General features: G+C 45.2%; 1 protein-coding gene across 3 annotated transcripts in view; it reads right to left on the bottom strand.

The window, feature by feature from the left end:
* Positions 1-12,818, bottom strand: part of ASAP1 (ArfGAP with SH3 domain, ankyrin repeat and PH domain 1) — a 334,855-nt gene that overhangs the window by 299,123 nt on the left and 22,914 nt on the right. For all 3 annotated transcript variants that reach the window (XM_069600954.1, XM_069600955.1, XM_069600956.1), the window contains exon 2: positions 4,564-4,649. In XM_069600954.1, the coding sequence (XP_069457055.1) occupies positions 4,564-4,622 (59 nt within the window). In that variant the 5' untranslated portion in view covers positions 4,623-4,649. The remainder of the gene's footprint in view (positions 1-4,563; positions 4,650-12,818) is intronic.

Below are 12,818 nucleotides of genomic sequence, written 5' to 3'. Positions count from 1 at the left end.
ACTGAATCACTGGGGAAGCCTATAGAGAATCTCTGCTCCTGGGCATTTTCCCTCTGTATACTGAACTCCAGAGCTCCAGCACTTGTCTGCTCCATGAGACGCCAGGTGTAGGTCAACGACTGTCACAGAGACAAACAAGGAAAAGAAAGGCTGACCCTTTCTCAGAGCCAGTTAGCAGGAAAGGCAAAGAACTGCTTTATGTGTTTTGATGTAGCCCTCACTTGGTCAGCTTAAGCACGGACATGGGGACTTTCCACCCTATCAAAGCAGTCAGTTGAGACGGAGATCACTGTTATTTTATCAGACACAGGACTGTGTGGTTGGATTAGTTTATGTGACCTTCCTGTGGCCCCAGGGCATCCCACGCTGAGCCTAAGCCAGTAGCTGTCCATATGAATGATTTTTAAAAAATATTTATTTATTTAGGCTGCACCAGTGCTTAGTTGCGGCACACAGGATCTAGCTCCCGGACTAGGGATGGAACCTCCCCTGCACTGGGAGCATGGAGTCTTAGCTACTGGACCACCAGGGAAGTTCCAGTCTGTATAATGTTCATCTTCCCTTTTCCTGAAAGCCCCATGAGCCTAGGGCTGAGTTATACTGCTGCTTACACTGAGCACAGTTCCTGGCACCTAAGTAATAAGAATCTATATATGTTATATGAAAGAGCCAACAAACAAACAAATAAATGAAAAGAAATAACGGTGCTGGGCTTGACATCATTGTTAAAAAAGAGCAGTGGTTTAGAATCAGGTGGGGTTTTGTTTCACTCACGGTCTATCACTTATCTGCTCCATGAGATGTTAATTGAAATATACAACAAACGCATAACATGGTCTATGTCATAAAAGAACCAGTCAAAGAATTTTGACATCCAGGTAATCAGCACCCAGAGCACTCGCAGAATCTCAGAAGCTGCCTTATGCTCCCTACAGGAGCATACACTCTTCACCGACCCACTCAAAGGTGAACCACTATCCTGCAAGACGCATGCATCTGACATGTTACTATCCTCCCTGACTCTCATCTTCACACGGGGAATGTGAGTAACACTTACCATGCCATGAGCGTAACATTTCATATGCGTATGTGCAATACTTGGCAGCAACAGTCACTGTTTGAACAGTAGTAATAGCAGTAGTAACAGGACCAGTGACAGCAGATGTGATAGGACGAGCAGGAGTTGCAAGAACAGAAGCAGCAGCAATGGCAACAGCAGAAGCAGTAATAGTGGTAACAGAGGTAGTATTATTAAGAGTAGAAGCAGCAGGAACAGGAACAGCTAACACTCATACCACACAGGATGTTCTAGATACTGGTCCAGGGGCTGTACCTTAACTCATCTAATGCTCAAAGCAATCCTTATAAACACAGATAAAATAGGGTTTTACAGATAAAGAAACTGAACTTAAAGGCACAGAAGATAAGCACAGATAAAAGCACAGCAGTTAAGTAGCTTTCTCAAGGTCACAGAGAGGGTCCTAAATCCAGGATTTTAATACCAGCAGTCTGGCCACAGAGTCTGTCCTCTCAAGAGAACTCTCTTTTTAATAAATACTTGCATAGCAAAGAAAGATCTGTCCTCCAATATCTGTTCTCTTTCTTTGGTCTCATCATCATCTTCCATTTTTGTAAGCAGGTAGTCTTGCAGAAGAAAGATCACATTTCCCACCCTTCCTTTCAGTTAAGTATAGCTGAAGGACTAAATTCTGGCCAACAGAATATAAGCAGAAGCAGTAGGTGTGATACCCAGAAGCATCCTTAAAAGAAGAGGCCTGCCTGCCCACTTCAGTATTCTTACCTGGGAAATCCCACGGACAGAGGAGTCTGGCAGGCTGCAGTCCATGGGGTCGCAAGACATGACTTAGAGACTAAACAACAACATGGATTTGTCAGTTTCTGTTATGTAAGTACTGTAAGAAGTTAAATAATTAAAAAGCATTGTTTGTGATTAAAAAAAAAAAAAGAGGGCCTGCCTTTCTTCTTCCCTTCTTCCTGTTGGTAGATGTTATAGCTGGGACAGAAGCAGTCAGAATGGGCCATGAGGTGACCTTGGGGGGAATGGAGGTCCACACGGCAGAAAAACAAGAGAGGAAAAGTGTGGGTCTTTCACAGGTCGCTGTAGCAGCCCTGTAACTGAACTTTTAGGTAAGAGATAAATACACTACTTCTGTTTTCTATTTAAGCCAATGTTCTTTTAGATTTTACATCATTCATAACAAAACCTAATCTTAAATAATGCACTCTTATAACAATTATAATTAATACTGAAACTGAAGAAGACTCTGCAGGATGTTCCCAGGGACAGACAAGACAGACACACAAACACACACACACACCCTACCATGTTCCCTACCACTTGTTTCTATAAAGGCTTTAGCCTCCAAGGCCTTCCCCAAGATTCAAAGAGAAAATTTAATCAGAAAAATGAGAATATGCACAAATAAAGCAGTGAAGTAAGACAAAATAATAATAATTTAGCCATAAGTTCTTCCTCAAGGGCTACAGGTAACATCCTGAGCCATATCCTTGAGTTGTTTTGCAGATACTGAAACCTCCACCAGGTGGAAGACGTTAACTGCAGGCTGACCACTAACATGTGTACCCCAGACTGGGGCTGGAAGCAAAAGGTTGATAGATGAGATTCCCCAAACACCACCCTGTTACCTCACCAGCAGCCAATGAGAGAACCATGCACAAACTGATCACACACCCTGTGACCCTCTCCTCACGAGTTTAGATCTCAAGTCCGTTCTCCTTGCTTGGTGCTCTGCAATAAAAGCTGTACTTTCCTTCGCCACAACCTGGTGTGAGCAGATTGACTTTGCTGTGTGTTGGGCGAGCAGACTCAGTTTGGTTTGGTAATAATATCACCTAAACAGATATCTCCAAAACTAATGTCACTTTCATGTTGGATTCTTGATTTATAAAACAAAACAGAATAAAACATAATTCTGTAATAGTCAAACTATGAAAATCAGCAGGCAAAGTCTCATTTATCCTAGAAGATGGTAACAACAGTCTCCCATTACTTCATGTCTGGGTCACATGAAAGCCTCTTAGGTTGGCCTCTCTGCCTCCAGCCTCTAACTTCTCCTCCACACTCAGGGCGTTCTTGTCTAACTATCTTTAAATATGACTTTCATCTTAAAAACTGGAATAATTACAATGCTCTATGCCCTTACATTATATGAGACACTTTCTTGTAGACCTTTTTTCCTAATCTCACAAAAACCTGAAACATAATTACCCAGATTTCATAGATAAGAAAAAAGAACAGAGAAAGTTAGTGACTTGTCTGAGATCACAGCAAGATGGAGGCAGAGCAAGATTCAACCACCTGTCCAGCACCCATAGTCTTTCTACCACTAAGCTGACTTCTTGGATATGCCAATCATAGCAGGTGGACCCCATGTTGATTCACCCTGGCAACTTAAAGATTCCTGGACTCTCCGTTTTCTCTGCTTACTCTTCATGGTTCTTCACAGACTGTCCAGTCCAATTTTTTTTTTTATCATCCACCAACACAAACCTCCACCCACTGAGGTTAGATGCCTTAAGATTCTATCATGTGGCTCTATGCCAGGTCCCAGTAGTCCCAGCTGCAAAACGGGGCAAATCATACCTCTACAAGAGCCAACACTGCAGGAGGAAAAAGACAAGAGACTTGGAATCAGGAAAATTGGTTTCAAATCCAACCAGGCAAGATACGGTATATATGCACAATGGAATATTACTCAGCCATAAAAAGGAACGAAATCGAGTCATCTGCTGAAATGTCAATGGACCTAGAGTCAGTCATACAGAGTAAAGTCAAGCAGAAAGAGGAGAACAAATATCATATATTAACACATATACGTGGGATCTAGAAAAAATGGACTTATTTCCAGGACAGCAATGGAGAGGCAGGGGTAGAGAAGAGACATGTGGGCATGGACACGAGGGGTGGGGGGTCGGAGGCGGGGCGAGGAGGGGGACACACTGAGAGTGACCCTGGCAGATACGCGTACAGCCAGTGGGGCCTGCTGCACAGCACAGAGAGCGCAGCTCAGTGCTCCGCGACGCCCCAGCAGGGCCGGAGGGAGTGCCGGGAGGGAGGGGACACACGTGTACGCAGAAATGATTCACTTCGTTGTACAACAGAAACTAACACAACATTGTAAAGCAATTATACTCCAATCAAAAAGGAAAAATCCAGTTGGGCAAGCTGTCTGTCTGTGAAGTGAATGCGGTAAACCCTTCCTGGTAGGATTATCAGGTGGACTGGATGAAATTGTATCTTTAAAGAGCCACTCGGCTACACCAGCACTTACTACTGTTGACAGTGCTGTTCTGTTATCATTCCTGACTTCATTCAGGGGCCCCACCGCCTTTCCCACGGCCCACAGGAGACACATCAAAAAGCCTGCTGTTCTACAAATGCCGAAGATCTGGTCGCCACTAACATCCATGCTCGTGGTGTCTCTTGTAGGTTCCAGGGCTTGAGTCTGGTCAAATTCTGCATTTCAACCTTCCAAAAGCATCCCTCCACATTTCCCAGACTGGGCTCTTTGGACCACTCACCGATTCCATAGCGAATCTCTTGATGAAAAACTGGAGAGCCTGGAGGCTGAAGATCTCATGTCTCAGCCGTCACATCAGAAAATTACCTGGGGGGGGGGGGGCAAGAAAAAAGGTGACAAGAGTCATACAGCACGGCTTAGACAGAAGACATCGTCTCAGACCAACACGTGATTCCATCTGGAGGCCAGCACCCTTGTTAGGAATATTCCCACTCCACAGTGGCCATCCAGGAATGGGAAGGAAGACAGCTGGGAAACCACTGTTTCAGCAATCCACTTTGGGGCTGACATCTCCATCAGTAAATGTGTGCAAGTGCTCTGGAATCCTTCTTGCATTCTATTTCTAGCTCTATGTTGGAGAGCAATTTACAAGTCATTAACATCTCCAGACCTGGGCTCCGAAACATGAAATTAAATTGTGCTGACAGGTACAGCAGACAGACAGACAGACAGCCACAGCTGTATGCCCACAGGGAAGTAGAAAAGTTCCCCCAGCCAAGGCAATCAGCCCCAAGAAGGAGGCAGATATATACATGAATCTCTATATTTCAGGACAGCCCCTCTGAACCGGAGACAGGATTTTAATTAATTCATGCATACCAAAGCTTAATTAATTGCTGAGTGCACAGAGCACAGGAAGTCTGGGATTAAAAGTGTTACATAAGGGAACAGCTTCAATATTTTTGGAATGGAGGGGAAACAGAGGTGGTGGGTGTGAAAACAAGAGAAGTCAAAGGACCTGCTTGATTCTTCTCCAGTGATCCCTAGTTCAGAGTGGTAACTTCACCTGGGGCCAGAAACCCAGAACACACTTGAAGCACCATCTCCATTACTCCTGTATCCAACCCAGCCCTAAGTCACGTGTCTCTTCCTAGGTATTTCTCAGCCTGTCCCTCTCTCTCTCCATCTCTACCGGCACAGCCCTGGACCAGAATCCATCATTCTCAAACTGGACGACTACACCTACCACTACCTCCAAACTGGTCTCCCCTAGTCACCATTTCTCCTCTGAAATCCAATCCCCTACACTAAAGCCAGGACAATCTTTTCCTTTTTATGTTTTAGTCAGAATTTTATACAGACACAACAATAGAGATCCCCACTGCCCAGCCCCAATCACCATCGACTTATAATCAGTCCTACTCCATCCATACCCTAACCCCTCCGCTCTCCACACTGTTATTTAGAAGCAAGCTCCAGACATCTTATTTCAGTCATTAACATTACAGCATGTGTTGCTATATGTCTTTTACAAAAATGTAACAGCAATACCTTTACCACACCTAAAAAGATAATTCCTTGATATCACCCAATAGTCTCATAAATGTTTAATATGTTTTTTAACAACAACAAAAAAATCCCAGATCCGAATACAACTGGCTAATAGCAGGTGGCGCTAGTGAAGAACCTGCTTGCCAATACAGGAGACTCCGGAGATGCAGATTTGATCCCTGTGTAGGGAAGATCCCCTGGAGGAGGGCATGGCAACCCACTCCATTATTCTTGCCTGGAGAATCCCACGGGCAGAGGAGCCTGGTAGGCTACAGTCCATAGGCTCGCAAAGAGTTGGACACGATTGAAGCAACTTAACGCAATATTAAAAACAATTTAAAATACAAATCTGATCGTGTCATCTCTTCATTTACAGCTTAACATTCTTCAGTGGCTTCTCAGTGCTTCCAGATAAAAATCCATCAGCAGGAACTCCCCTGGAGGTCCAGTGGTTAAGAATCTGTACTTCCACAGCAGGCAGCATGGGTTCTGTCCCCGGTTGGGAAACTAAGATCCCACATGGCATGTGGTGCAGCCAAAAATTTTTTTTTCATAAATAAAAGCAAAAAGAGCTCCCTAAAACAAAATTTAAAAAATATATATATATCATTTAACATATTCAGACTCCTACCCACCTCCTCCCTGACCTCACCTTGTCCACCCAGGCAGCTGGCTCACTGCTGCAACCACCCAACCTTCTTTCAAACCCTGCAACTTCCCACAGTCCTCCTACCTCAGGTCTTTTGTGCCTGCTGTTCTCTCTGCCTGTAAGGCTTCCTCACTGACTCTGCCTAGTTAATTCCTGTGCTTCTTTAAATCTTACTTTCTCAGGGAAACTCTTCCTACTCCTCTAGATTCGATCACAGGATTTATCTCCGTTTTTAACTCTACATTATTCACATGAGAACTGATTAACATCTGCTTTGATAGTAAGTCATGTGAGTACACAAAGACAATGTTTGGATTTTCTGGTTGCATCGCCAGACCACACAGTGGTGTCCAGCACAGTATTAATAAATATTTATTGGATAAATGATCAAACTACTTTTTTCAACCTTAGATGCCAACGGTGATTGACTTCCTGAACTTTGAGTCATACATTTAAATTAGATGGGGAATTGACAGTGTTACCCTGAAATTGATACGGAAAAGCAATGAACTCAGGAGAGCCAAAACCATCTGGAGGACTCACATTTCCCAATTTCAAAGTGTCCTACAGGCCTCCCTAGTGGCCCAGTGGTTAAGAATCCCCCTGCCAATGCAGGGGACATGCGTTCAATCCCTGGTCCAGGAAGATTCCACAGGCTGTAGGGCAAATAAGCCCGTGAGCCACAACTACTGAGCTCACAAGAGTCTGTATTCTGCAACAAGAGAATCCACCCCAATGAGAAGCCCAAGCACCAAAACAGACAGTGGACCCCGCTATGAAGCTAGAAAAAGTCCATGTGCAGCAACAAAGACCTAGCACAGCCAAAAATAAGGAATTAAATAAAACCTACTACAAAGCGGGAATAATCAAGGCAGCGAGGTACAGGCATAGTATAAACATATACTGCCCCCCAGAATCACAGAGCATGATCCTTCCATAACATTCACCTCCCGACCACAACTTAACATGCTCTATGTACATGGAAAACAAGACCCTGTACTGGCCTCTCCCAGCCCACCTCTCATCTTACCTTCCCTTTGCTTTCCTTGCTCCACTCAAGCAAACAATTAAGGCAGTGTCTAGGCTGGATCATTTCTCCCATCCTTCACTCTCAATCTGAATTTCAATTATACATCCCTGCCCTCCAGCATGTGACTCTGCAGTCCTTCCCACCGTGGTGGCTGGTGGTTCTTTTCGTTCTTTCTCACTGGATTCTAGACTGGCCCACTGATGACTCATTTACAACAGAATTCGGACGGAAGCGACAATGTGCTGCTCCCAGGTCTATCCCTTGCCCTCTGTGCTGTGCCACGAGGCGAGGCGGTGTCACTAGTCTCTTTCAACTGCTGCCTTTCAGTCTTGATCCTGCAGGGAACCCGATCTGAAGTCCAGCCCGAGCTAGCCAAGCCCCACCTAGATCAGCCAAATCACAACCGACCCACAGACCCACGAGTGTGAAAATAAACACTGGCTGTCAAGCAAGTCACTGCAGTTCTGCGGTTTTTGTTACTCAGCAAAACCTGACTGATACACATGGGAACACTAATTCATGGACACCAATGAGTATCAATACGTGACTGGAAAAAAAGACACACACAGACAGCACAGGTGTGATAACAATTAGCAAAGCCGCCTCTTGAAGAAAACACACCTACTTGGTGCCAATTTGACCCTGACAACAATCCTGCTGGGCAGACATCAGGCCAGCTTTACAGATGGAAACACAGGGGCTCAAAGATACGCAACAGTGTGTCCAGGTCAGTGTGTGGCAGCACTGGGATTCCAACCCAGGTTGTTGTCTGACTCACAAAGTCTAAGCCGGACTTTTTCTCCTTAAAAGAACTCAAAGATGCTCAGAGACCACTGGCACATGAGTCCCCGAGCATGTCACATGGCCCACCAATCCACCTCTGTCCTTGTCCCGCTTTCTTGAATGGGTCTTCACAAAGGGCTGCAGGGACACGGTGAAAGGTCACTGGAATTAAACTCAAATGCCTTGAGTCCCAAGCCAGCTAGGCCCCAAGACAGAGCCTTGTCCTGGTCCGCGAGCTTCTTTGGCTGCTGGGTCCCTTGTTTGCGAACTGAGGCCACTATCCTAGCCCGGTTCAGCAGTAAAGAATCCACCTGCAATGCAGAAGGAGACACAAGAGACGTGGGTTTGATACCTGGGTCAGGAAGATCCCCTGGAGGAGGGCATAGCGACCTACTCCAGTATTCTTGCCTGCAGATTGCCCTGGACAGAGGAGCCTGGTGGGCTACAGTCCATAGGGTCGCAAAGAGTCAGGCACGACGGAAGCGCCTTAGCACTCACATGCACCCTGGCCTGACCTGCGTCACTAGACTGGCATGAAGCCCCAGAGGGATGGTGCGTGAAACTGCTTTGACACCAAAGTCAGTTCACATCCTGCTTCCTCGACTCTGAGCTCGCTTGAACTAGGTTAGCATCTACGTGTAGGTCAGTGTACACTGCTCTGAAACCATTTATGCTTTGAGACTGACTGTTTCTTCAAACAGAGATTATTCCTTTCCAGTTATAAACTAATCCAAGTCCATCAGTGAAAAATAATAAGGCATGAAAATAAAATATTTCAGTATCCCAACACCTAGAGAGAAATATTCACAGGATTTTTAAGGCTGTTTCCTTTCTGGGACTGGTTTTTGTAAGTCAAATAACTAGGGAACTACCAGCAACTTTTTTAAAAAAAATCCATATTCATTCATTCAAGGAATATTTGTTTTGGACCTACCACTCTTTGGCAGGGAAGACAAAGCCAAAAATAAAAAAATTCATAATCTCAAGGAACTAATATTCATTCATTCATTCATTCTTTTTTTTTTTTTGCCACAACGAACAGCTTGCAAGATCTTAGTTCTATAACCAGGGACTCAGCCTGGGCCACGGCAGTGAAAGTGCCAAGTCCTAATCACTGACCTGCTGGAGAATCCCCACCCTCCCTTTTATTTTTCATCTAATCACAAATATTTTTTGATCCAGAATTCTGACTCCATTCAAAGACTGGTGCTCACTTTTTTTTTCTTTTCTTTTTTTATTGACATTCTTTTTAACTCCACAAATAAATGGAGCACCAACTATATACGCTGGGCACTTGCTAATAACAATAATAATGGCAATTTCCTTGCTAGACCTTGTACTCTAACAGTTTGGTTTGTAACTAAAAGTTGGCCCCTTAGAACAAATGCATCTGGGTTAGAAATCAGATAGTGCCTCTGTTATTTATTCTTTCGTACTTCAGTTTCTTCACCTTTAAAACTGGGATAATTGAAGTTCAAGCACCAAGCCAAACAGTAACTAGTACTGGCGGTAGTAATAGTATCATCTTGTTTAATTCACACAACCATCCTACAAGAATCTGAAACTCACAGGTTAGGGAACTTTTCAAGAGGTCAGGCACTTACTACTTTAGCACCTGGAGCCCAAGCCCACTGGGGACCCCGTGAGAGATGGGAACACACCTCAAAATTGCCTCCCGGGGGTAAGGAGGCTGGGATATTTACGCACAAACTCCATGCCTCCCTGGCCGAGTACAGCCAGGGAATGGCCTCAGAGAGAGATGCAGGAAGCCGCTCCATAAAACAGGCACTGTCTGCAAGGCCTTCCAGGGTGGGCTCAAGGATACAGGCAGGGAACACACAGCATCCGTAACTAGACGCTCGATAAATACACACCAGAGGAGTGAACGAACCTGTGCTATCAACACCCTTGCTCTTCTCCATAACCTCTCCTTTCCCCCTGCCACCAGCGAAGGAAGATTTAGAGCAAGTACCTGCCAGAGTGAACCAGAACTCATTACCATCAAGCATCTTAATTTTTATCCACCCACGTTTCTGCTTTTCCCATTGAAATTCTATTTTGTGGCCTACAGTTTGTCATTCCAGACAGCGATTACTGCACGCCAGGCAGAAACAGGGACATAAATCACTGGGCACCTCAGCCCTTCTTTACTGCCTATCTCCAAATAGGTGTTGAGTTTTATTCAACAGAAGTGACTTCACCAATGTGGAGATTCATGTCCTTTTATGGAGGACGCTGTGAACTGGAATCACCTGCAGCTGACTCCAGTTTGGACAGTTTCCTTTGTTCCCATAACATTCAGCAAACACTTATCCTATTTACTGATGAGACTCTTTCCTGTTTTGTAGCAATCATAGTTAGAAAACCAGGGATGGAAAGGAAATAGCCTGAGTACATATTTCTACCAATCTTCCTCTTATCTACTGGAAGCCTAGCTTGTCTATCCCCACTCAAAATGCCTTCTCCTTCAAGCATCTTTCCAGAAAAGGGAACCCTCCTACACTGTTGGTGGGCATGCAAATTGGTACAGTCACTATGGAGAACACTGTGGAGGTTCCTTAAAAAACTAAAAATAGAGCTACTGTCTGAACCAGCACTCCCACTCCTGGGCATGTATCTGGGGAAAACCATAGTTCAAAAAGATACATGCACCCCAATGTTCAAAGCAGCACTATTTACCATAGCCAGGACACGGAAGCAATCTAAATGTCCATCAACAGAGGAATGGATAAAGAAGATGTGGTGCATATATACAATGGAATATTACTCAGCCACAAAAAAGAAAGAAAGAATGCTATTTTCAGCAACATGGATGGACCTAGAAATTTTCATATTGAGAGAAGTAAGTCAGACAGAGAAAGGCAACTATCATATGACATCACTTATGGTGGAATCTAAAAAAAAAAAGGGTACAAATGAACTTACCTACAAAACAGAAATAGAATCACAGATATAGAAAACAAACTTATGGTTACCAGGGGTTAACAGGGGAGGGAGGAATAAGCTGAGAGATTGGGATTGACATATACACATGACTATAAATAAAACAGAGAACTAAGAACCTACTGTATAACACAGGGAAATCTACTCAGTACACTGTCTGGCTGGATTATAAACGAATGATGACTGTGTTCATGTCTTAGATCATGTTTCCTGGGTGGACTGCACACTAGGCCACAGTCAGGAGGCCAAGTTGGGTAGTCTAAGACCGCAGTCAAGCGGGTGCAGGGGGGCAGGGATACAGATGACAGAATAAACTCTCACGAGTGACCTAGTCTGGGTGTGAACAAAACGTAGGACCTGCCTCACAGACAATGAGCAAGTGCCAACTGCATGCCACGTCCCATTGGCAAGAGCTTCCTGTAAGTGAGAGTCACCTGTTGGAAAATCCCTCCATTCAATTACTGGAAAAGTGTTTGTTAAGCTAAGTGCCAAGGATGTAATAATGGTCAGCAAAGGTGGCAGAGTGGTAAAGAATCCGCCTACCAATGCAGGAGACAAAAGAGATGAGGGTACGATCCCTAAGCCGGGACGATCTCCTGAAGGAGGAAACGGCAACCCACTCCAGCATTCTTGCCTGGAAAAGTCCATGGACAGAGGAGCCTAGTGGGCTATAAAGTCCATGGGGTTGCAAGAGAGTTGGGCATGACTGAGCAACTGAGTGCACACACACACACACACACACATAGAGCAAAACAGACCCAGGCTCTGCTTAGAGCTCGTGGTTAAGAGAATCAGACCTTAACCAAACTACCTCCTGGGCAATGAGAAAAAGTGCTGGGTGCCATAGGAACCTATGCACTGCAGGTGAATAATAACTTCTCAGCATCTTAAAAAGCTGCATCCTGAGAACTGTGTGAATCTTAACATACGTGAATGCCAGGCAAACAAGCTCAGGGAGCTGAGAGGAGAACCACCGAGTAACCTTCAGAACTATGTGCAGGGGGCCTCACTCACCACAGTGCCTGCTCCTCACACAACGCAGAAGCAGGTCCAACTCAGTCTGTGCCACCTCAAAATTTACACATTTCCTGGGGTCTCCTGGGAAGAACTGCAAGCGCGGCATGTGAAGTCTGCGGGTGCCTAGGGTCTGTTGTGCTACCAACTGTTTTAACAGTACGATGCAGGTCCCTGCAAACAATTGCGTGTTTACCATCAGCAAGCACACTGAGCGCAGAGCCATCTGTGTGGCTGCCTCCTGGGCTCGCTGCGTAGGAGAAGGAGCGGCAGGCAGCCCTGCGCTGGGGGAATTTCCCAAGCGCTGGAAAGAGGACAGTCTTCGGAGCAGGAAAGCTTCCATTGCAGCACTGGTTCTCCCCGCTAACTGCTGCGCAACCCCAGGCCATGAGCTTCACTTCAGCAAGTCTGTGTCTTCTTCTGGAAAATTCGGATGGCAGCAGACATTGATGGTGCCCTACACACTGCCAGGGTGCCCACAAGTTCATGAACGTCCAAGTGCATCCTCTGGCAAGCAGCACTGGGACCTCCTGCCGGAGAACGTGTTCTCAATAGAAAAAGCTGG

Source organism: Ovis canadensis, chromosome 9 (genome assembly GCF_042477335.2).
Source record: "Ovis canadensis isolate MfBH-ARS-UI-01 breed Bighorn chromosome 9, ARS-UI_OviCan_v2, whole genome shotgun sequence".
Classification (NCBI taxonomy): Eukaryota; Metazoa; Chordata; class Mammalia; order Artiodactyla; family Bovidae; genus Ovis; species Ovis canadensis.
This window is presented reverse-complemented; position numbering and strand designations above follow the sequence as displayed.